At 39.6% G+C, this 25,492-nt stretch overlaps 1 protein-coding gene across 3 annotated transcripts; it reads left to right on the top strand.

Moving 5' to 3' along the window:
• The first annotated feature begins 3,966 nt into the window (after positions 1-3,966).
• Positions 3,967-23,596, top strand: LOC110565118 (sulfotransferase 1C2). Of its 3 annotated transcripts, XM_060376634.1 has the most exons (10): positions 3,967-4,138; positions 4,452-4,519; positions 4,985-5,066; positions 10,167-10,344; positions 10,850-10,975; positions 14,746-14,843; positions 19,284-19,410; positions 19,829-19,923; positions 20,405-20,585; positions 22,649-23,596. In XM_060376634.1, exons 4-10 carry the CDS (start codon positions 10,194-10,196, stop codon positions 22,759-22,761), a joined length of 891 nt encoding a protein of 296 aa, XP_060232617.1. In that variant the 5' UTR covers positions 3,967-4,138; positions 4,452-4,519; positions 4,985-5,066; positions 10,167-10,193; the 3' UTR covers positions 22,762-23,596. The 3 variants fall into 3 exon arrangements, with proteins under 3 accessions (XP_060232617.1, XP_021518397.1, XP_021518396.1); XM_021662722.2 differs by lacking the exon at positions 4,985-5,066; XM_021662721.2 differs by lacking the exons at positions 3,967-4,138; positions 4,985-5,066 and having other exon boundaries at positions 4,395-4,519.
• The last annotated feature ends 1,896 nt before the right edge of the window (positions 23,597-25,492 follow it).

The following is a 25,492-nucleotide window of genomic DNA, read 5'->3' as shown; positions in this document are numbered from 1 at the left end:
GAGTGGGGTAGCAATAGCAGCCATCTGACATGGCTGCTAGAAATCTAAATAAAATTATAAAAACGGATTCTTAGAATATGCTAGGCGTACAATAAGACACTGTCTTACAATTAATATTGAAAAAGAGAAGAAAAAGGAGCAAATAATTCAAGAATACACTAGAGCAGTCTATTTCCTGGAACACAGATGTTATGAACAGTAACTACATTGTTCCAAAGACCCATTTACAGCAGTTAGCACCCACTTGGAGGATTCATGCCTATAGATAGATGACAGATAACAGATGAAAGTACGCCTCTATGCACCTGGGTGGACAGGAATTACAACAGTTCCTTTGGACAGTCTGTCATTTTAAGACGTCTTAGAATAAGTGAGTTGGAAGCAGCAACAGCAGACATCGAGAGCCCATCATCTGCCCAATCAAAGTATTCAACTTCAGGAATACCAAGAGCTACCCATCCCTGTGGAGACTCATTAACTCCTTTTATTTCTGCTGAATCTCTCTCTTTATAAGTTACAAATTCCTGACCATTAGGTTAACATCCAAGTCTCAATTCTGTTTAATTAGTCCATACCTTCTGAGAAGCAAGTCTAAAATGTGCAATGCAGGTCTGTACACATCCTGCCATTTTGTTTCTATATCCTTTGACAATACTAATCTTGGAGGGCCGAGGTGGAAAGTTTTAAGACAAATAAGATGTTGTGCTGGAAACTTCTCCCAGGATCTGGTTGGATATGTGCAACTCTTATCCCTCGTCAAGAAAGCTTCTTTCTGAAACAGAGACCATCACAGAAAACCACAAAAGATCAAAATGCAGAATTTTGGAACCCCAGTCCCAGCTGATATGTTTACAACATAATTAATTTCTGTATCTAAGACTCAGCAGTCATTGTGAAAGAGGGGGCAGAAAGGTTGTAAGCCATTTGAAAGAGCCATTCCTGTCTCCTCAGAATGTCAGAAAAGCTACACGCATGGATCCTCACCCACATGGCTGCCTAAACATGACCTGAACAAGAAAGACACCAATAGATATACTAATGTGGACTGGGAAAAGCTCATGAGGCTCAAACCTAGACAAAGAACTATGCCAACTAAGGGATGTTGAGAGTAGGAGAAATGATCTTTCAACTCAAATGATCAGCCCTGAAAACATATGCAAAAAAGTAACATTATATACACTGATCAGATTATATTTATGCATTTTGGAATACACACACACATATATACATAAATATATGTAACAACAATTTAAAAAAGAGGTCATGAATTTGAAAGAGAGCAGAGTGGGAAAGATTATCTTAATAAAGATAGTGTTAGAAAAGAAATATTGTTATATTCTGATTACAAAAGAATAGTAATTCTTATAATAGTAATAGAATAATAATTCAGTATAAAACATAGAAAAGAGAAAAGTAGGAGAAAATGAAAGAAAGGAAAAGCAGTTATGATTGGACTGAATCTTCTCGTCATCACCAATATTTGATGTAACCTGCCTTCTTGACTGTAGGTATGTTGCAGTTTGGTAATAACAATAAATCATGATAGAAAATGTTTATTTAGTTGATTTGCTGGCCTTGTGCTGGTCTTGTATAGGAAACCACATCTGCTGTGAGTTAGTTGATGCACCAGCTGTGTCATTTCCAGAACTCAGCATTTTATAGCTTTTCTTTACATCTGCTGGCTCTTATATTCTTTTTCTATTTTGCATAGTATTCTAATTAGTTCTTTGTTGAAATGTGCTAAAATTCTAACATTCTGCAATGAATCCATCCAATTCTGGATACTCTTTAATTGGGGCATGTTTTATTATTGCTTCAGTCATGTTCCTAATTATGGATCAGTTTAAATCATTTATTTTTTATTGGTTTAATCTTGGTATGCCAAGTGATCTAAAAATTTATCTGTTTCTTTTAGCTATTTCAGTTTAGTTGAATAAAGGCTTTTAAAGCATGTCCTTATGATTTTCTGAATTTCATATGTATCTGTTATAATATCTCCTTATTCATTTGTATTCACTTAGGACTTTATTCATTCAGCGCTTCCTGCATTTGCATTCCTTTTTCTTTGGTTAGATTAACTAAGTGTTTGTCAGAGTGTTTATATTTTCAAACACCCAACTTTTTATTTAGTTGATTCTTTGTAACTTTTTGTTTATTTTCATTTTATTAATGTCTGCCTTTATTTTGATTATGTCTTCCCACCTACTGTTTTGGGATTTGGTTTGTTCTTGTTTTTCAAGGTTTTTGGTTGTATCATTAAGTTACCAATTTTAGATCCTGCAGTTTTGTTTTGTTTTGGTTTGTTTGTTTGTTTTCAGTTAGGCATTCAAAGCTGTAATATTCTATTGTGTCCAGATAGAATGCAGGAAGTTATTTCAATTTTCCCGTATTTGATGAGAGTTGCTTTTTGTTCTAGTATGTGGTCAATATTGGAGAGTGTTCTGTATCCTACTGAGGATAAAGTGTAATTATAATGCTCAGATAGATGGTCTGTAGGATGTTTTTTGTCCTTTTGAGTTATGACTTTATTCACTTCCAATATTTTTCTGCTTAGTTTGTATCTGGACAACATGCCAGTTTGTGATAATGGAATACTAAAGTCATGCAATATCATTGTGTTGTCATTAGTGTGTGGATTTAGATCTAATTTATTTGTTTTATGAAATTAGGTATGCCTGTATTTGGTGCATATATGAATATACTTACAGAGTTTTTAGAGAGCTCCATATTTGACCCTTGAACTGTAAGAATTGCACTAAATATTTGAGGACTTTAATCCTCTTTCTTTCCTGATTTCTAGCTGTCTGTTTCTACTGTGACACTCTGTTTAATATTTCTGTTTTCTTATACTGGTTTCTGCTTTGTGGCTCACAGTTTAACGTGTGGTAGCTGAGGCAAGTAGAGCTATTGGAGGGCTGAGTGTATCACTGTGACCATGAAGGAAGCAGTTACAAGCAATGCTTACTAAATACCTATCTTAGGGAGATAAAAACTATGGATTTATCTCATTTACAGACACCCTCAATAAATACCTGTTCAATTAATAAATGACACTGTTATATGGGGAAAGAGTCTAAGGTTACATTTTGAGTGGGAAAATAGTTGTATGTAATATAAGATATCTCCACACAGTAGTTGTGAATTGCAACTCAAAAACAAAAACAAAAACAAAAAACAAAACTTCTTTTGAAAAGAAGTGGTAGAAGTGACATCAGCCTTAAGAATTACAGGATCAAAGAAGATGAGGTAAGCTTTATTTGAGGGTCTAACTCAAGTTTGGAAGTGGCCAAAAGAGATTAACACATGGTCAGTTTTATTTCTTAGATAGTCAAGGAGAGGAAGGAATATAATTTGCCTCCATGCAAGTGTATCTATCATAAAATAAGGAGAATAAAAATAAACACATACCTAGGCTGTAATTGTAGACTTTTGTTTTGCCCCTTCTGCATCTGGAAAGAAAGGGAAAGAACGAACATTTAGTCTATGCTAGGTGGGTGTGTTAATCATCTTGTTTTTATCTAACAGTGTTGATTGGAGGCAGTTAACATGCCTCACATTTTATAGATGTAGAAAGTGAATCTTTAAATGGTCCCATTGGATGCATGAGATCTTGAAGCCAGTTTTCTAGTTTACCCATTACTGAACCCAAGTTTATTTATTTGCCAAATAGGATAAGGCTCAAGGAACTAAGGACTAACTGACATGATTTAAAAGGAAAAAAAAAAAAAAAGGTTTAGCAAGCCAGCAAGACTAAGATAATGGACGGAAATACCTTTTAACTCACTTAGGTTTTAAGCTTCATTTCACCATAGACAAGGGGAGGATGGGAGTTAGTTTACTTAGTAAGACATGTGGTTAATAATTCGTTAGTTTGGCACATCTTAGCATCGCAAGTCTTGAAAGGTGAAAAGAGGCCATGTATATCAACCTCAGGTTGCTTGGTTGCATGACTAATGAAGACTGCATTTGGCTAGGGACAGGCTGTTTGGAGCAAAAGGCAGAATGTACAGGCTTTGGGCTCTTTCTATTTGAATCATAAGTGTGGCTACACCCTAGTCATTGCCCATTTAGACTTTCTGTCAGACTAGGGAGAAGCTCAAGCATGGAGCTCTGCTATAAAGCCAGGAGCCATAGTGGGGTATGTGGTGGTCAAGAAAGGGAGGAGCCAGGTGTTTGCCTTCATGCATTCATATCAACAGCCTAGAGTCTGCAGGGGCTCAAGGTAGTGGAGATTTGTAGTTGGGCAATCACTCTACAGTAAAGTTACTTTTCACTGGGCAGATGCCAAGGTTTGTTTCTTGCAGTCTTGGCTGTGCTGATTAAGATTCTGGCTGACAACACTGAGGGCAGAGCTTTCTGGATTGGTTGCTGTAGGTTGGAGACTTTTGGCACAGTAGAATTTGAACCTCTGTGTTTGTCATACCCCAGAAATGTTTTTCTCCTTTCTCTAGATGTACTTTTGTACTCACTGAACACTGAGCAGTCCAGCCTGGGGATTACTGACAACTACAACTTGAAGGTAAGAACACAGCTTATCTGAAAAAGTTTGGCCTAACTTGTTGGAGTGTGTTCTTAGTATTCAGTCATGCAAGTGTTAATTTATGAGTAGATTAACTAAAATCAGGTCCCAAGAAACCTGAGAAATTTAATAAAGGGCATGTGAAGTTAACACTAGCAGTCAAGTGGGAGGATTGCTGTGAGTATGAGGCTTGTTCGGAGGACAGTGGGAAACCCTATGTCAGAAAACCAAATGAAACATTAACTTCATGGAAAAGAGTAATGATATTTGCTCACAGAAATACTGTTTCACAAAAAGGCCAGAAGGACCTAGCCTGACAATATGAAAAGGGGGCTGCCTTTGTGTGTCAATCTGCCCAATTCTAAAAATAGCAGTGACCATAGCTGAGGCAACCAATAAGTAGAGGCCAAAGGGAGGGTGACAAGGTCTTGAAATTTAAATGGGGATCAACAATGTTCTCCCCAGCTCCAGTAGCACCAGATGCCTCCATCCTCCTGCTGCACCTCCTTCTTGAAAGGTTCTACCCTGTGGGCCTCCAATACAGCAGGTAGGAGAGCACTATGCACTGCACAGGAAGTACTCCCTGTCCTTGAAGCAGTAGCAGCTTCTGGTGGTTCTCTTTTCCTCACAGCCCTGCCTGTTGTGGGCCATCAGACCCCAGGTATCTTTCCACCTGCCTGCTGCTTGACATTCCATGAGGTTACTGGAAGTAGAAGGTGTCATCATTCTGAGCTTTGGTATAACCCGGCTGCCAGGCCTTGGTGCACAGGAGGCACAGTGGGCTGCAGTCAGTTGTCTTCCTGGGATCACTGCTACAGCACAGCAGCAGAAGAGAGGCTTGTGCTACACACTAACTACAGTTCTGGGAACAGATCCAAATTTGAGAATCCAATTTCCACTGACTGACTATGGCTTTTGTATCGTTGTAAGATTATACATCCAGGAATCTTCCCCTCCCCGACATAGCTAAGCTAGAAATGGTGAACACTGGGCAACCCTCTACCACTGAACATCAGCCCCCATTTGACTCAGGTTTACATACTTTCTCATAGTCTCACCTCAGATCTACCTGCCTAAAACACAAATACAATTACAGAGCTGGTCTTTGTTGAATGAAGATTTTCAAGATGTTACCTCCAGGCCATAACTCTAAGCCTACTTAAACCCAGCTTAGGCTGGCTCTTTTTGATACCTGCAGGATAAAACACACTCCTTAAGATACTTACAACCTTCCTACCTACTTATCCAAACACTTATCTACATACCCCTTGCTAAAGCTCTAAGCCCTGGGGACTTCCTTACCAAGGTTACATCTTGCTTTGTTTTGCTGAGGGCCCCTAGCTACGATTTGCATATGATTTGTCTTCCTAAACTCAAGAGCAAGGAACCTCCTTCCTTCTCTGTTGTTCTAAAGTGTGCCTTTGTAAATGAATGGACTTGAAAGAATGAATCCCCCATGGCTTTGTAAGGAGACCACAGAGAAAGACAGGCAGACTCATTCCCATTGTGATGTAATGGGCCTAGTCCTAGGCCTATCCACAGCTGTTTGGATTTTGAGCCTCTAAAACTAAGAACTAAATACAACTCTATTTTGTTTTTGAGACAAATTCTCACTGTGTAGTCTATCCTCAAATTAGTGATCTTCCTGCCTCAGCTCCCATGTGCTAGGATACAACCATGCCCCACCATGCCCAGCCTCTTTTCTCTGTAAGCCTGTCTTGGTTGTTTCAGAATAGTAACCCAAAGCTTACTGATGCAGCTTGCATGAACTCCCCTCTACGCAATACACCAACCCCTTCCCATACCAGATTTCACGCTCTGGGTGTCATGTTTCTATTGCTAAATATAAAGTAAATACATAGAACAACATGTTAATATGAGGTATACATTCAAGCGTTCACCCATCCAATAGGGGGCAAAACCCTGCCAAATAATGAGAACGCATTCTACATGCTCCCCTCTCCTGGGCATGTCCCTCCCTCACTTTAAGAGCAGCCACTGTCCAAACACTTCAAATGAACTTTTACTGTCTTTTCTTGGTGCTAAGGCTCGAGCTCACAGCCTTCAGAGTGCTAGGCATGTTTTCTCCCATGAAGCTACATTTTCTTTATAATTTACTAACATCAGTGACAAAAGTCCTAGACATAATAGTTTAGATTGATCTTTTTGGTATCTTTAAATGTGTTATTTTATGGAAAAAAATGCATCTGTAGATCTATACCTTTAAAAAAATTTCTTACCAACTCTCTGAAGGGAATGTATCATCGTCCTGCATACCCATGCAGGTCCACCAGGCTGATTTTAACCTGTGCTGAAAGAAGTTTCCCAAACATTCTTATTTAGATACAGATGGAGTGTCAGTGACTTAGCAAAACCACTTCATATGGGAAGTATTTTTCATCAAGAGACAAAAAACGTCTTGTCTTTCTTTTGTGATTTACTGAATATTAAAGTCCAAGTTTTTATATTCACTAGAGCTGCAAAAAGGAATTATAATTATATAATTTATTTTTCTTTTATTTATCAGAATAATTCTATAAATAGAAATGTGCTTTCTTGTGCTAGTTGGTTAATTAATATCAGAAAGCCAAATCAAATGATTAATTCCCTTTATTTTCTGACGTTCAATAGAACACCTGGTTTCTGAGATTAATCACGCTCATCCTACTGTAACCAATTCCCCAATTCTAGGCAGTTTAAATGATTTTCCACAGTTCTGGAGTAAGAGATCCCAGATCAGAGTGTCAGCTGCTATGATTTCTCAATACCTTTCTCCTCTGCTTTCAGGTGGCCATGCTGTTTCCTTCCTGCATCATTTAGTGTTTCTCTGTGTGTCTAAGAATCTTCTTAAAAGAACCCCAGTCTGATTGAATTAGAACCTACCCTAAAGATCTCATCGTAACTTAACTAACTCTTTAGGGCTCTATCTCAGTTACCTTCTAAGGTATGGAGATTTCAGCTCAGCACATGAATTTGGAGGCACATGATTCAGTCCATTTTATCCAACAATTCTTTTGTGATTATAAATATGTCAAAATAATTTTCTTTTGCCCACTGATTTAGCAATTTTGAATGACACAAACAAGATGTGGTAGCACATGCCTGTAATCCCAGCATTCAGGAGGCAAAGGCAGGAGGATACTGGCAAGTTTGAGGCCAACCTGTTGTATAAGTTGATACATAGCAGGATCCTGTTTAGAAAAAAAAAAAAAAAGGATGAGTTTATTATGTGAAACTTTTTTATTATTGTTGTTTTGCTTTGATATTTTGAAACAGAGTCTCACTGTAACTCAGACTGGCCTCAAAGTCATAGTTTCCCATAGAAACTTCCTAGTTTCCCTCATGTTGCTTACTGTCACACCCTGCTGATCACTTTAACTCTTGTAGGTAAGAAGTCTGAAGAGATCATAGTCTCTGGGTAGATGAAAAAGCATTCCTGCTCAGCTCATCTGCTGGTCAGCAGTCTTCAATTCTGTGTAGGCAAATATGGAGGCTGCTACCTATGCTTCATTCTCAGCTTCTTGACATCTGCTCTCCTTTGTCTATGAGCTGGCAGGGCAGTCATGTCCTCACTATACCCTGAGGGTCCCCACCTCTTTCACCAATGCTCTTTTGGAGATTAGGATGAAAGTGATTTTGGAAATCACTACATTGCATTCCACAATTTACATTTGAAGAGGACAAAAGCACACCGGTACGATAGTTTTCATTGTGCATATGGGCTAATAGCAAGGGCTTTTAAAATTTCAATTCCATATGCATATGCACAACCTAAAATGGGGCAATTTTTAAAGAAGAATGATGGGATTTGTATACAGATATTAGCTGTGATCCTGAGTAAACCACTGGTCCCTGTGTTTTGCAAGTCTTCCCATATTTAGAAGAATGATAATTATTTCCTATGCAAAACTTGTGACATGAATTAAAAGAGAAGAAAGAATTTGGGGAAGGACCTAACAAGGGAGGCCCACGAGAAGTCTCAGTGCTTCAAACCAAGTGAGGTAGTTTACACCTGTCACCTCAGCATTGAGAAGACTGAGGCAGAGGGCTGTGAATTCAGTGAGTTATGTGGCATCCTGGGATAGGTAGAGAGACTTCACACCACTCTTATCCCCTCCTACCCCACCAGAAAAAAACAGGAAAGAGGAGAAGATGGCAATAATCTACATTCCTCTGCTGAAGCTGACTCCACCACACCACTCAAGTGAAAAGTCCACCCTCTCTGACACATCGTGATTACGGCTGCAGCTTATATTTGAAATGCTTTTGAGAATAACAGATTCTCATTTTCTAAAAACACTAACCATTTCAGAGAGCCCAGCTGTCTTTGGGAGTCTGTCACCCTGGCCATACTGATCCCCTCCTCTCACTCCCTGGAGTGGCCAAGCTAGTTTTCGTCATTGAACTTCCAGCAACTATTTACTGTTACACTTTCTATAAAGACCATTTCCTCTTTACTGTTCTGTGGCTCAAGTTATATAAGAATTAAAAATAAGTTGATTATAAAGGTACTCAGCCTAGCACTGTAGCTGTCACTGAACATTACCTTATTGTCCCTCTGAGCAGCAGTACGGCAGTGGTAAATGTGTTCTGGAACTGTAACAACAACTCGCTCTTGAGTAATAGAGGCTCACTCTTCCTACCTTAATTTTCATGCATTTACAAGTCTTCTAGGTATAGCAACCAACAGCAAACAAACAGTACAAAAATGTGCACCTATCCAAAAAAGACATAAAGTAGACTATAAGCACATGAGAAGATATTTACCATTACTCATGAAGGAAATGCAAAACAAATCTTTTGGGACTGCTATTTATCCAGATACATTACCTGTCAGTGATAATTAGAGTAATATACACTGCTGGTGGACCTCTAAAATGATACAGCCACTGTAGAAAAGTGCTATTACAAATGTAAATCTTGCATTGCTGCATTGAATTATAAACCCAAAAATATGAACATAGGAGCTTAGGTATTTGTGCATTATGTTTATAGCAGCTTCATGCACAATAGCTGAAAGGAGGAACTCTGAGTGCCTATAGACAAGTAAATGGATAAACAAAATAATAGTACAAGCAGGCATGCAATAATAGTCAGCATTAATCAGGAAGGAAATCTAATGACATTCCACAACAGAGTTGATCCTTAAGAACATTCAACAACTGGGCATGGTCATGTATGCCTGTAATTCAAGCACTTGGGGAAGCAGAGGTAGGCATATCTCTGTAAATTTGAGGCCAGCCTAGTTGACAAAGGGAATCGAGAACAGCCAAGGCTACACAGAGAAACCCTGTCTCAGAAAAAAAAAAAAAAAAGAGAGAAAACATTCAACTACACAAAACAAACTTCACAAGAACAAAATTGAGTTAACTATGTAAAGCATCTAAAGTTCCAGGTTCCAGGAGATGGAAAGGGAAATGGTGGTATCCAGGGGTCAGAAAACGGAGATTTAGAATTAATTAGTTCCTAGTTTCCATCTAGGAAAGGGAAAAGTTTTCTGGAAATAGAACATGATAATAGGCGTAAAACAGGCGTAATATTATTAATGCCACTGAGACGTCTACAATGATGGTTGAGTCACTGTCATGTTGCATATGCTTTATCATAGTTTTTCTTTTTTTTAATTCCCTCTGTTCTCCTCTCATAGGGATTGGACCCTCCACCTTGAGACACTATGGCCCTGACACCAGAATTGAACAAACAAACAAAACTGAAAGAGGTAGCAGGGATCCCCTTGCAGGCTGCAACTGTAGACAACTGGAGGCAGATTCAGACCTTCAAGGCCAAGCCAGATGACCTCCTTATTTGTACTTACCCTAAATCAGGTAACTCAGCAGAGTAATGGCTCCAGCTTCATCCTCTGAGCCATCCGAATGCCTCACATTAGACCTGCCCTTCCTATCTCATGATGTGTTCCATCTCAAACGCCTGTATCCCTGACTGTTTTTGGAGCTCACTCTCCTCTACCATTCACCTTTCCTGGGAAAATGTAACTTTTTTCTCTGCTGTTCTACTCTCCACAGAAATCCAAAGTCTTCTTGCCATAGAGCTAATAGGATTGTGGACAGAGTAGCAGGTGAAAATGAAGCCAACATCTGTTTCCACATCCCTTCTTCAGGTTTCTTTTTTTCTTTTTGATGTTTTTGAGACAGCACTGGCTGTCCTGGACTAGCTTTGTAGGCCAGGTTGTTCTCAACCTCACAGCAATCTGCCTGCCTTTGCCGCTCTGAGTGCTGGAATTATAGGCACATGCCATTGTGCCCAGATTCTTCAGGATTCTTTAATAAAGAACAGTAGGTTTCTGATTTTTACTCTTCTCTGTGTCCTTAGGAACAACATGGATTCAAGAAATTGTGGACATGATTGAGCAGAATGGGGATGTGGAGAAGTGCCAGCGAGCCATCATTCAACACCGACATCCTTTTATTGAGTGGGCACGGCCACCCCAGCCATCAGGTAAAAGCCCTTGACTCTCTTTGTGTTCTTCTCCTGTCTTGTCTCTGTCCTTGCCTTGTCTCTTCATCTCTTCCTCCTTCTCTTCTTCCTGTTCTCTCTTTCCATCCCTTCCTTCCATGTTTCTTTGTTTTTGAGGAAGGATTTATCTACATAGCCCTGCTTGTCCTGGAACTCACTATGTAGACAAGGCTGGTCATGCTGGGTTAAAGGCATGTGCCACTGTGTCCAGACCCATCTCTTTTCTTGTCTCTCTTTCTACCAAATGTGAATCAGCAAGCATGAAAGATGCATGTGAAGGTAAAGTTCTGCCTTATTTTCTCATTATATCTTTGCTCTGGTAATGAGTAACAGTAGAACACAAGAAGGTGACTCATGAGCAACTTACCCCATCTGCTTTCAGTACCCAACCTTATTATAATCAAGTGGGTCCTGGAAATGTCTAATAAGTCACAGATTACATACATACCTCCACACACAAGTCCAAGTCCACGCACACACACACACACACACACACACACACACAAACACACACGCACACACATACACACACACATTAGTGGAGCCAATTATTTTGCTAAGCTAAAAAAGCCTTTTTTTTCCCCCCACATAAAGTCAACTTGGTAATTGTTCTTTTTACACATGGGGAAAAGTTCATGAGGACAACCAGAAAACAGAAGCCAAAGCAAGGGAGTGATCTTCCTAAGTTGTCCCATCAGAGTGTTGTTAACAGAAACTTTGGAACCCTACGGGCTGCTGCTGTGAGGGGAAGTCAGGACCATAGTAGAGTTGAAGTATGGCACGCTTGAGACAGTCATGGACAGGCTCTGCTGAACTGGTTCATATGTCCAAGACAGGAAGTCCTGATCAGATGCATTAGAAACTTGTAACCCAGGCAAGGAGATGCCTTCATGTCACGATATTGTTTCTGCCTGTCTAGCTCCCTGGTCTCTAAAATTCCCTGACTGTGTAAGTGGCCATTTGCTTTTATAGTCCCACTCTTGTTTCAGCCCTGCTGTGACACCTCTGTGGGGTGTCTACCCCAGCACAGAATATTTTGACTGTGATTTTGGGGTATAATCTTTCCAGTTGTCTTTTCCAACTTTCCTTCATAGGATTTGTTTTTTTTTTTATTTCTTCTGAACTGACTTTGAGCATTTCCCATCTATAATAGTTTAAATTTTAGATCAATCGGATATCGTAATATGAAGTCTATGCAAGTAATGAAAAGATGATGTGTGGTTTCTCATTCTCAAGGAAGACTAATTTTATGCAACACTGCCAAAGGCAGGAACAAAGAAATTTCCCCGATGCCCTCAACCAGTAGGTAAAGTTTTATTCCCTCATCCCTTTTCTGAGATGACAAGTGCTTTAAATTCTAGACAAACATAGATTTCTGCTCTGTGTTCTAACTTTCTGGAGGCCAGAATTATCAGCCTCATCTCCACAGGTGTCCTTGAGCACAGCTCCAGGGACCAAGAGAGGGCAGCTATCAATACAGCCTCTCTTGCCTTCTGTGTTGCAGCTCTTCTTCCCTCTAGTCCCCAGGGGCATGTTTCTTTAATGAGGCCATCTTTTTCACAGCCATTTATGTTCTGCTTTTTCTGAACCTTTAAATCAAGTCATGCTTCTTTCCTTGCTAAACTGCACACTTCTCATTACTTTCTGTTTTACTTGCTCTCTTTCACTGTTTAACTGAGTAACAGCCATGAGCAATAACCATAATATGACACTATGCAGTCCTGAGATTTTCTTGCTAAATGAATTAGCCCTTAATTATGAATTCAACCTCACTCATATTGTTAGAACAGTATGAGCAGTATGTGGTCAGACTCTTCCCCAAAATGTAATATAATAACCCTTAGCCCAGCTGCCAATACAGCCTGTCTGCAGCTTCATGAGCTGAGCCTTCATTATCTACCCTTTTCTTGGCATTCTGGTCTTCCAGATTTCCACCAGAAGGGCCATTAAGCTCTACCCACAGCATGTTAAGGCTTTTCTAGCTTGAGGTTTGACTTTCAGCTCACATTATGAGTCTGTCAAGAAGCTCAAGGCAACTAATCTCATTGCATCTATAGGCAGGAAGTAGCCATGAATACTGATGCTCAGCTCACCTTTTCTTTTCCATTTAACCTAATTCCCCAGTGTACTGCACATGTTCTTTGGTTAAGCCTTTCTGGAAACACCATTAGAGATACATATACCCAGAGATATATTTCATGGTGAGTCTAACTTCGGTCAAGTTGACAATGGAAAGTAACCAGTATATACCTGGCCACCTTCTAGAACTCACATCATAGAAGCAAGTTGCAAAGTTATTTCACAGCATTCCCTCCTGCTTCACATTTATAGGTAAATGTCACTTATTATCAGTTATATTTCTAGTTTTGTAAGTACCCTCCTCTATGTAACAGGCTTCCTAATTCTTCATGTAAAAGAATCTTTATCATTCGCTACGGATCAGAGTCCAGTTTCTAATGTGCGAGCTAACAGCATGAATTCACCCCAATCCTAGAAGTAACTTTAGTCTTCAATACTAATTCTTCTCAGATCCACTGGCATTACTTACAGAAGCTTAATTATTAGATTAAAGGAAACCCCTTAAGGAAATTCTGCATTATCTTTATTTCCTCTCACTCACTTTAACTCAATGATTTCACAGAGCAAGTCCCTATAAGGATTAAATAGAAGTGCAAAGATCATAAATCATGTGTCACCAAGGTTGTTTTTATATTATGGATGAACTGTCACTGCAGAGAACCAGAGAGAGGGTTTGGCTCTGACTGGCAGGGAGGTGAGAAGGGCTTGCTCACTAGAGCTGACTGTCTCTGCCTCACTAAAACACTCTTGCATATTCTCAGCCTCCAGCTCATCATACTCAAAGTGACGGAAAAAGTAAATTCTTTGACGTTCCCATAAAATGCTGTGAGGTTTTAGGTTTGAGAGGGGTGCTGAGAAGAATTTCCTTTGAGATGAAAAGCTTGTTAAAAGAACTGTTAATTCCACAGACATACAGAGAGAACAGCATGGAAGGGCTCTGATGAGAATCCATGCCATGTGGTAGAATGGTGGTGGTGGGGGGTCCATATTTATAGCTCTCATTGCAAGTGGGAGGTTTCATGAAGTCAGGCTGTCTCTGATTTCTATTCAGCAGGATGAGGAGAAGGAATCCCAGGGCAGAAATGTACAACTCTAATGAAGGGGCGGGGGGGTCACTTTTAGTTGAGGTGTTCAACAGGTGGGAGTTGTGTTTCTATTGATAGCTCTCTGATCTCCTGTGGTCCGGTAGCTTGGGACTCTAAATTTTCTTAAAGAAGTAAGAATGGAGTCTGGCATTCTTCTAGAATTTGAGCATCCAGGGAACCTGTTATTCTATGGGTTTAGAGATCCACATATAAGTTATTGGTGGGGGCTTGCCATTTCTTTTACAGAAGAAAAGGGTGTTTCAGAGAACATGGCCCAAGGAACAGTCTGGTTTATATTTTCTCAGCAACACACACTTATCTAAGCCTCCATCTTATCTCCTATAAACTGACAAAGTAAATTCACTCAGAGATTACATCTACCTCTCAAACTATATAAGCCTACAAACACAAAAGAATATGAATAATCCTTCTAAAGGATTGCCTCCCCGCCCTCCAAAAAAATAAAATAAAATAGAGCCAATAATAGGGCAATCCATGTGTGTAGGATGGGTGCTATGAGCAATACCTGGAGTGGAAGTGCCCACGTGTGGGGCATGCTGTGCACTTATCTCCTGGATTCTGTTAAAGGTGTGGATCAAGCCAATGAGATGCCAGCTCCAAGAATACTAAGGACCCATCTTCCCACTCAACTGCTGCCACCATCTTTCTGGACAAATAACTGTAAGGTAAGACAGCAGCAGTTCCTCTGGGGGCTGAGCCAGAAAGCCCAGAGACCCAGGCCTTCCTCAGCATTATCTACCCACTACTGCTGAGAACTATCACTCAGTACTAACTCAAAGACAAGGCTAGGTTCAGTACAGTGTTTCCCTGGATGGTTTCAAATGTGACATAAAGGAAGGCCAGACTGAAGTGTTGGAGATAACCTGTTCTTCAGTGAAGCAGACTGGGATGTGGAGCAGGAACCATAGGCTATTAGAGGGCTATGGAATGGAGCAGAAACAAGACTAAGCAGAACAAGTACAAAGGACTGACTGTTAAAGATAAAGCACAGTGGAGCCGCAGAGCAAGCAAATGCTTGGCTGCAGGCCCAGAAGCCTCCAGGCTTTCCTTCATGCCCTATGCCGTGTACCATACTTCTAGTCTAGTATATCCTTGAATGTTGAGATTGTAAATGTTTAAGTGAAGAGTAACCCTGTAGTGGGTGGAGCTGAAGTCCCAGGAAGAGGCAATAGCTTTGCTGAGAAGGATACTGTTTTTGTAGGTGGAAATAAGGCAAAAAAGGACAAAAATATGTCTGGAGATATGGCCCAGTGGTAAAGAACATTGGCTGCTCCTATAGAGGACAAAGGCTCAGCTCTCAGCACCCATGTGGTGGCTCCAACAACAGTTGGAATCTTCCATTCCAGTGATCTGCTCCCCTCTAATATCCATGGGTATTGCATGCACATGGTGCACATTCAGAAAAAGAAGAATGAGGAGAGCAGAGGTACCAAGTGCGAGTGTCCCCCATGAGTGGTTGGAGGAATTTTGTGCTGTGGCCCAGAAAATGATCTATAAGAGCTCTATTTTCAGTTTTAAATGAGTGAGATTATTAAGTATACAACAAGAGGGAGAGAGAGACAGAGAGAGAATCGGGTGCTCAAAATATCCAGCAGGGCAAGTTCACATGAAGCAGTCAGCTAGAGTTCCCAATAGAGAGAGTCCCAGGCAGAGCAGAATGTACACCATGGGTGAGGCTTCTAAGTCAAGGAACAAATCACAACAGAAATATATTGTCATCAAAATGGCACTCGAGAAGCAACGAGCAAAAACTGACTGATGAAGCTGCATTAGGTAGCCAGCTGGCTTACCATTCAAGAGTGTCAAGCAGAGCGGAACAGGCTTCCAAGTGAAAGGACAGATCGAAACAGTTAGAGACAGCATCAGCAGGGCTTGTGCTTGTATCATATTCTTAAGAAACTGACTAAGGAAGTTGAGGCATCCCTGGAATTTCAGGGTAAGCTTTCTCTCTATGGATGAGCTTTCCCAGGTCTGAACTTCTTTCTCAGTAAGTGAAGTAACATCAGTAGAAAATAGTTCATCATCCAGATGTTCTCAAGAACACAAGGAATTTACTCAGCCTATTTTGCCACTTTCCTCCATATCACAGAGTTAGGAGAGCAATCTAATCCCACATAGGTCTTGGAGAACTTGGACAAAGATCCCTGGTGTTGAAACTTGTGTGGAACAACCCCATTTCCAGGGCCAGCTTCTCAATGAGTTCAAACAACACAGGACAATTTACCAATATAGTGTATACTGTGCATGGTAAAGGAGATCTTGGGCAGCTCCTAGGTAGCCTTGGATACTCTCTCAAAGTGTTGTTTTTTGTTTTGTTTTGTTTTGTTTTTTTTTAAAAGATTAACCATGTTTGTAGCAGCTTTATTTGTAATAGCCAGAAGCTGAAAACAACCCAGACACCCCTCAGTTGAGAAATGGATACAGAAATTATGGTACATTTATACAATGGAATTAAAAACTCAGCAATTAAAAATAAAGAAATCATGAAATCTGCAGGCAAATGGTGGGATGTAGAAAAGATTATCCTGAGTGAGGTATCCCAGAAGCAGAAAGACACTCATGGTATATACTAACTTATAAGTGGATATTAGACATATGATATAGGATAAACATACTCTAATCTGTACACCTAAGGAAGCTAATCAAGAAGGAGGACCCTAGGTAAGATATTTAATCTTCATTTACGAAGGCAAACGGGACAGACATTGGAAGAGAAAGAAAATAGAGAACATGATGGGAGCCTATCACAGAAGGCCTCTGAAAGACTCTACCCAGCAGGGTATCAAAACATATGCTGAGACTCATAGCCAAACTTTGGGCAGAGTGTAGGGACTCTTATGAAAGAAGGGGGAGATAGAAAGACCTGGAGGGAACAGGAGCTCTACAAGGAGAGCAACAGAAACAAAAACTCTGGGCACAGGGGTCTTTTCTGAGACTGATACTCCAAACAAGGACCATGCATGGAAATAACCTAGAACCCTTGCACAGAAGTAGCACATGGCAGCTCAGTTCAAGAGGGTTCCCCAGTATTAGGAACAGGGATCATCTCTGACATGAGCTGGCTCTTTGATCACCTCCACCTGAGGGGGAAACAGTTTTATCAATCCACAGAGAAAGGCAAAGAAACCAGTCCTGTTGAGACCTGATAGACTAGGGTCAGATGGAAGGGGAAGAGGACTTCCCCTATCATTGGACTGGGAGAGGGGCATAGGAGAAGAAGAGGGAGGGAGGGTGGAATTGGGAGGGAATGGGGGCAGGGGCTATAGCTGGGATACAAAGTGAATAAACTGTAATTAATAAAAATTTTTAAAAACTGAAAAAAAATGATTAATGGGAGAAATTACTGGGGAAAGAAGCAGGAATATCACAACTATAATTTCTGTAATTTTGACTTGTGTGTTATATCAAAAGGTAATTCTTAGTTTATACATTTTTAAAATTTTTTTCAGAAAGGAAATAATAAAAATAATGTTGAAATAAAAAAAAGATTAATGCCTTCTTCCTGCTCTGTCCAAGAAACTACAAGCGTCATACAAGTCAGCTTAAGGTGACACCCACTGACAGATTCACCAGTATGCATAACAGAAACACTTATGAATCTTCTTCAAAGAGTCATTTCAAAGCATTACACCAGATTACCACTGTCCTCACCGTGGTACTTTACAAATACACAAAGGAAGAGATCATCATAAGAGTCTCTGCTAAGAAACAGCAGAGCTAGCCCCCAAGAACTTCTGACAAACATGCTATATGCAGAAATAAAAGAATGTTGTACAAAAATGAACAGTTGTAACAAGACTAGTGTGAAGAAGGGTTGGAGAGAGGTTAAGAACACTGGATGCTCTTCCAAAGGTCCTGAGTTCAATTCCCAGCAACCACTTGATGTCTCACAACCATGTATAATGAGATCTGGTGCTGTCTTCTGGCATGCAGGAGTACATGCAGGCAGAACACTGTGTATGTAATAAATAAATTTTAATAAAAAGAATAGTATGAAGAAATAGGATGTGATTATAATCAGAATTACCAAACTAATAATTATCAAACTAAATGGTGTTTTATACTTGATCACATGTGTGTGTGACAATCACTGAAAATTAAAAACCAGAACTAGATTAACTTACACAATATGTGCATCAAAATAAAATAAATGTATGAAGGAAGGGGGTGGTGGTAAAAGGGCTGAGCAAAGAAGAAAGTCATGTGATGTGGCTAGAAGTCACACACATGAAAAGCAAAGAAGACACTCAAAACGTCAGGAAATAATGAGATTAAAGACAACCTGAGGTTTAAAGTTTAAGAATTCAAGTGAAAAAATGTAATCCAACACTTATAAAAACTTTCTCCTGGCTGGGCATGGTGGTGCATGCCTTTAATTCCAGCACAGGTGGATCTCTTGGGTGTTTGGAGCCAGACTAGGCTACAAAGTGAGTCCAGGTCTCTCTTAAGAGAAAAGGAGAGACGGAGAAGGGTGGGGGATAGGGAGAGTGAGATGGAGACAGAGAGAACCCTGTTTAAAAAAACAAAACAACAAAAAAATAAACAAAGCAAAACAAAAAAACAACAAGCCTCCCACCTCCCCCAAAATACTTTCTCCATTGGAGCATGGCAACATGATGACTGGAGGAAAAATGTGTTATATCTCTGACAAGGTGACAAGATCTCTCAGGAGGACTCCACAACCTGGACCTTACTCAAATGCAACTGGCATTTGTTTAGTCAGCCATATGAAAACACAGAGATGCAAAAATGATCATCATGGAGGAAGGTTTGTGCTCACAGAAAACAGGAGCCATGGTGCGCTTCCATAATTCAAACACCAGGTGGAGCTACTGCTTTTTCAGAAACCTAGCTGAGGTTTCTGGAAGGGTCATTGGCTTCATAGTTGGAAAACAGGTCAGAGTTTCTAGAAAAAGAGTTCGCTTCTGATAACAAGGGGTAATCAAGAATTGTGCTAACTCTTAATGAGTTAGAGGTAGCATAATTGGCTTAGGAGTGCTGCCAGTCCAAGAGAGCTGAGCAGCCTTCAAAGGGACTCAGCTAAAGCAGAACTCAAAACTTAGTATATTTTTGCCCCTTTAACCCACCTCTCTTCTTTTCCAAAGTTCCTTTATGTGGCTCGAAACGCAAAAGACTGCATGGTTTCCTATTACCACTTCTATAGGATGAGCCAGGTGCTCCCTGATCCAGGCACCTGGGACGAGTATTTCGAAACCTTCATCAATGGAAAAGGTAAATAAAAGTGCTTTGTTCCCCCGTGTTCTTACTCCAGTGATCCTGAATTGAAAGAACCACTCATCACAGTTGACTCCCCAGAATGTTGTCTGCCTTCTATTCCGAAGCATTTATTCGAGGATCCCTGGCCTATAGAACTACCCTTAGCTTGGGTATCCATATCACACATAATATGACCTTGCAAGTGATTGTGCATAACCAACATGAAGCCACATTATTTAGCATATTAAGGCAAAACCCCAAGACTGACCCAAAACACATGACCCCAGAATCAAGAAGTGCAATGTCCTTAAGATATATCTGATATAGAATTTTTTTTATTCCATGTTTCTGATGTACTTTAAGCACAACTCCCCCCCCCCATTCTGAATCTTAGAAGGTTTGTGTCCATGAAAAATGTTCTTGTCTGTTACAGTAAGTTGGGGATCCTGGTTCGACCATGTGAAAGGATGGTGGGAAATACAAGACAGACACCAGATTCTCTTCCTTTTCTATGAAGATTTGAAGAGGGCAAGTAAACTACTGCTTCTGGATCAGACAGTCTTGCAGGAAGCTTTTCCTCCCTTTCCCAAATTTCCCTGGAAATAATTACTCAAGAGACTAAATTATTATTTACTAGTACCTAGACCATACAGGTAGGCTCTTCTCAATCTAGCTCATAACTTAAAACTACCCATTTATACTAATTTACATTTTGCTACTTGGTTAGATACCTGGGCTCATGAGTTTGTTCTCACATCTTGCCTGCCAGAATCCCACATACCCGGCTCTCTCCTAGAATCCCTCCTGGACATCCTGCCTATTTCCTGTCTCAGCCATAGGCCACAGGTTTTTAATTGACGGGTGTTACCTCCATACAATACACAAGAGATCCCTTATTCAAGGAACAGAGAAGCTGCTTTAGGAATGAGATTCTGACAATCCCTGTCTGGGAAAATGGGATCCTATCAAAACTCTCTTCTAGTCAACTCAATGTTACTCTCACCCACAGAACCCAAGGCATGAAATCCAGAAGGTGATGCAGTTCATGGGAAAGAACTTGGATGAAGCAGTGCTGGATAAAATTGTCCAGGAGACATCATTTGAGAAAATGAAAGAGAATCCTATGACAAATCGTTCTACAGTCCCCAAGTCTATCCTGGACCAGTCCATTTCTCCTTTCATGAGAAAAGGTTTGTGGGGCTTCTTTATCCCTAGGTCTGAGTCAGTCCACCTCAAATACACATATGTAACTGAGAAGGCTAGAGACTGTTTCTAGTGTTCAAGAAACTCCCCACACAGACTCTTACAGATCACTAAGGCCAGAGCTACTCTTGGTGCACACCTCCTTGGGAACCCTGCCTGAGGTCAGACTCATCAGACCTGAGGTCTTGAAATCAGAAAGTTAGCACTCTGTTGTAAGGCTCTACCACTTGTAAGTACAGCTACTGTCCACATGCATACCCACTGTCTTCCACTGCTGTGCCTTTCTCCTCCTCCATAGCTGCTGCATGCAGTACAACTTCTGTGCCTAACTTACTTTTGATCATGATCCCGAATCTCTGAGTCTCAGGACTTCTAACATGTGTTGCTGAGACCTAGCTTCTTAATGCTTCCTAGATCCTGAAAGAAGAATTCTAATTGACTCAGATAGTCCAGTTTTAAGAAGAAAATGTTATTTTTTAAAAACATTTAAAATATAAAAATAACATTCAATAACTTTTTAAAAAATTATTTATTTATTTATATGATGTTCTGTATGTATGTACACATGTATGCCAGAAGAAGGTACCAGATCTTATTATAGATGGTTGTGAGCCACCATGTGGCTGCTGGGAATTGAACTCAGGACCTCTGGAAGAGCAGCGAGTACTCCTAACCTCTGAGCCATCTCCACAGCCCTCAATAACTCTTTAAAAAATAAAATCAACACTGTTTGACTGTTTCACAAAAATATTCATTAAAATTCTTATTCTTTATTCATTAAAATTCATTATTCTTTTCCCAAGAAGCTAGGAACAGCACAAAGCTCTTCCCTGCTTCTCATTAGTACATGTATTTCTTTTTCACAGCAGTGCAACTAGGAACTGGAGTTTACATACATCTTTTCTTTTTCTTTTAGTACATGAGCTAACTCATTCATGGCCCCTGCAGTCTACAAAATATCCTAAAGTCCTGAAACACAGCTCTTTTCACTCTTAATCAGTGGTGACAGTTTGACAAGTACATTTCTCTAAGTCCATCCGTATACAGCATTCTCCACAGACACTTGTGTTCGCTTTTTTGCTTGCTTCTTTGGCCCATAAAAACACAAATATAGATAGCATGATAGAAATTTGTTCTTTAAAACACAAACTGTGGTTACAATATACACTTTTGCTTACCAGAATATGAGTCATACGAGCAAGGAACATAGACCTCTGTACATCACTGTTTGTACAGTTCTCATAGTCATACTGTCATTCATCCAATTATTTGTTCTATTATAGAAACTATATATACTGTGTTTACATTTTTATGTTTAGTACTGCAATGGACATTTCTGTTCATCAAGTTGTATAATTTTCCATAACAAACACAGGCCTTACAGAGAGTATTTCCTATCTGACATTATTTTAATTATTGCTTGGTGGAAAATAGAATCTCATCCTAATTATCTCCAAATTCTCTTTCATTGAAATATAATCTATACTATAATACAAAATATTCATAGAAATTAATGATACAGTTCAACAAACTTTTATAAACAATTAAACTATGTAAACAACAGCTGAATCAAGGCAGAAAAGAATTCATCACCTTGGGAAATTTACTCTAATAGCCTTTCTAGTCAGTTTCTACTTTCAGAAAACAATGTTTTCATCTCTCACTGTAGGTTAATTTTGCTTGCTCTTACATGGCATATACATGGAATATCACAGTATGTATTTTTTATGTCCAGGATTTTTGGCAAGCATAACATCTTAAGATCTCCTGGTATGGTTAAATGTCTAGCATTCATTAATTTTTAACTGTGACTATCCAGGATATGTATGTAGCACAGATAGGGCCAGTGCTCCAGGTCACCATGCTCCCCTGGATTAGCTGTCTGCTTGATTTAGAAACCGGAGTTCCTACCCATCTGGCAGGAGAGCTAAGGTGGTGAGGAATTCGGCTCCTGTCAGGCCAGCTCCCATGTGGGCACTCCATACTCTACTCAGGGATACAAAGTTTCTCAACCAGAGACTGATGCTCCTGTATGGGCTTTATTTTTTAGGAACTGTGGGGGATTGGAAACACCATTTTACTGTGGCTCAGAATGAGAGGTTTGATGAAATCTATAGACAAAAGATGAAAGGAACTTCTATAAACTTCTGTATGGAACTCTGATCAAGATGTGCAAGTAGACATCAGGAACACGGAGGCTGTCGGCAAGCCACACCCAGCGAAAAGAAGTCCTGAAGCATGCTGTAAATGTCAAGAATCGTAGTCCAGACTCTGCCATTATTAACATCACATTACAATTTTATAAAAGCAGATCACGTCCAATCTGTAATTTCTCCATTACTCACTGCAAATCAGTAAAACAGGTTTATTAGCTAAGGAAAACGTAAAACTTGAATACTATGACTTTTAAGTTTGCATTATGCTAGAAGGTGTAGTCTAGATTCTGACTCTGAAATAACTACCTTAAGCACAACCACACAAATTTCACAGGTCACCTATACGAATGTACATGAAATTCCTGATGTCTTCCTGCTCAATCAGATTTTGCCTGGTTACAATGAGAAGAATCAATTTGTGGACAACGTGTTGCAGCCTTCCCATGGGAACATGTTCTACTTGGGAAAAAGAAAATGAGGGAAGGACCAAGGAAATGTTAGAAATCCAAACCTTAACAAAGGGAATCCTAGTTCTGGGTCATAAAAGAAACATAAGGAAGGCAAGAGAGGGGCCTTTGGGAAAGCCGAATTGTGCCTCGATAAAAGCAGAATGGAGGCATGGTGCTCAGCTTGGAGCCAATTGAGTTTTGATCCACTGTCATCTCTTCTAATGAGCAGCTTGTAACCAAACAAAATGTCCCTTTTACCTAGTTTTCACTTTTGCCCATGTGAGTTCACTCTGTCTGTATTTGCTTGCCAGCACATTCTTCTCCATCTCTCACTAGTTCTGTGTCTTACTCCCAGTACTGAAGGCAGTGTGGGGAACAGTGTGTTGGTGTGAATGATGACACAGAAGTCAGAATGGCAGGCACGTTTCATGTCACTGATTTTCAGCTTTTACCCTCTCATTTTAGTTTCAGATAGCAGCATTCCTAAACTGAGAACAGCAGGAGCAGCTTGTGGTGAGATCAGGGATCCAGAAAACCTAACACAAGCTAGAATGCCAATTGTTTCTATTACTCAAACCTACACTTTCTCCTGAAATGCTATGTGATGACTACTTGGATCCAGCATGGTATTACTGCCAGAAAGAGCCATTAGAAGGTGTAGTGAAAGGTAGTAAGTAGAAGCTAGATAACTGGAGCATGCCTGGGAAGGGAATGCGGACTCCAGCCCCTTGCTTTTCCTTTTCTTTGTTTCATTGCAGTTCTGGTGGGCAGTTTTGCTCTGCCATTTACTCCCATCATGCTATTTTGTTCATTTGACAATGGAATGTAAATTCTAAAACCAAGAGCCAAAATAAACCTTTTGTCTTTATAAGGTGATCATCCCAAATACTTGTTATGGTGAAAAAAAGCTGGCTAACACATTCACAGTAAGGCGGTAATAAAATACTTTTCCCTGAAAAACATCCTTAATTTTGTTGAACTTATAAACAATTGTTTATTTACTGCTGAGATTTAAGTATAGGTGCATAGGTAATTGACACCATATATATATACACCATATATATAAAAAAGATTTTATATTCTAATTGGATTTTAAATTTTTATTATTTGCTTGTAAGTTTTCTTCACATCTGCAGTGAAGTTATTCAGAGATTTTCTAGGCAAACCATCTACTCTTATCATTCTAAACCAGACAGAGGTCTTTACTCTGGCTTTCCTTCAAGGTTAAGTTCATAACAGCTCAGAGCCAGTCTTGATTACTTAATGAGTGACCTGTGTCTCCAGCCCTGTATGGGTTAGCATGAGATTCAGGAGTAAACTGTGGAAGCTTGGTGTATTAAGTCTGAAGTTACTCCATGCAGACTACCACTCACACACGCTATTGGCAAGAGGGTTTTATTTCATGAAAACCTGCATGCAGGGGTCAAAACATTTTACAAAATGCTGACACTAGACAAAGGCACACAGTTCTTTTCTTATAGGAAACTAGGGGAATTCTAACAAGGGTTAGATAATCTGAAACCTCATTGGTGGGTGCTGGGGAAGTTACAAAGGTCGATTCCTAATTAGCTAGGAATTCAGCGGGCTGCATTCCTGTGCCAAGAATGTTTAACTACAGGATGAAATAAGGCTGCCCAGCATAGATGCCCCATTCTGAGCTAAAATATTTTTCCATTTTTGTGGTTATTTCCAGGCTGTTCCTTGGGTAGGGGATTTTATGGTCTTGTTCTGGGAATTGGTGACATATGGACTAGTTCCTAGGACTAATGACTTTTCTTTTAAAGTCATGCCTGGTCTTAAAATGGAGATAAAATGGAGTTTATGCCATCCTCTCAAGCCTCTTCAGTTCTGGTTTTATACTACTGAGGATTTTTCTATGTATTAAGTATTTAAAATAGCAGTACTTGAAAGAGATACATTATAAAGCATACTATGTTAATTTAGTAAGTGAAAGTAAGTATTCATAGCATACATATTGGTAATTTTTAATTATTAATTTTGGAGCTAATGATTAACTAAGTAAATGACACATTATATCATAGGTATAATTGAGTAATTGTTAGACTTGTACTTTTATAGACAATTTTAATTTTATTAGAAATGACTCATGATTATTTCACTGCCATGTCTCATAGACCCATGATTATTTTCTGGCATGTCTCTATACACAAAATTCTATAAAAGAAAGTTTTACATTCTCTATTTCTTGGCTATCCATTATTTACTTATTTTTATTTATGATAAATACTGAAAATGTTTGCATGTAGGAAAATTTTGGAAAACCCTGTT

Source organism: Meriones unguiculatus (assembly GCF_030254825.1).
Source record: "Meriones unguiculatus strain TT.TT164.6M chromosome 16 unlocalized genomic scaffold, Bangor_MerUng_6.1 Chr16_unordered_Scaffold_43, whole genome shotgun sequence".
NCBI lineage: Eukaryota > Metazoa > Chordata > Mammalia > Rodentia > Muridae > Meriones > Meriones unguiculatus.
This window is presented reverse-complemented; position numbering and strand designations above follow the sequence as displayed.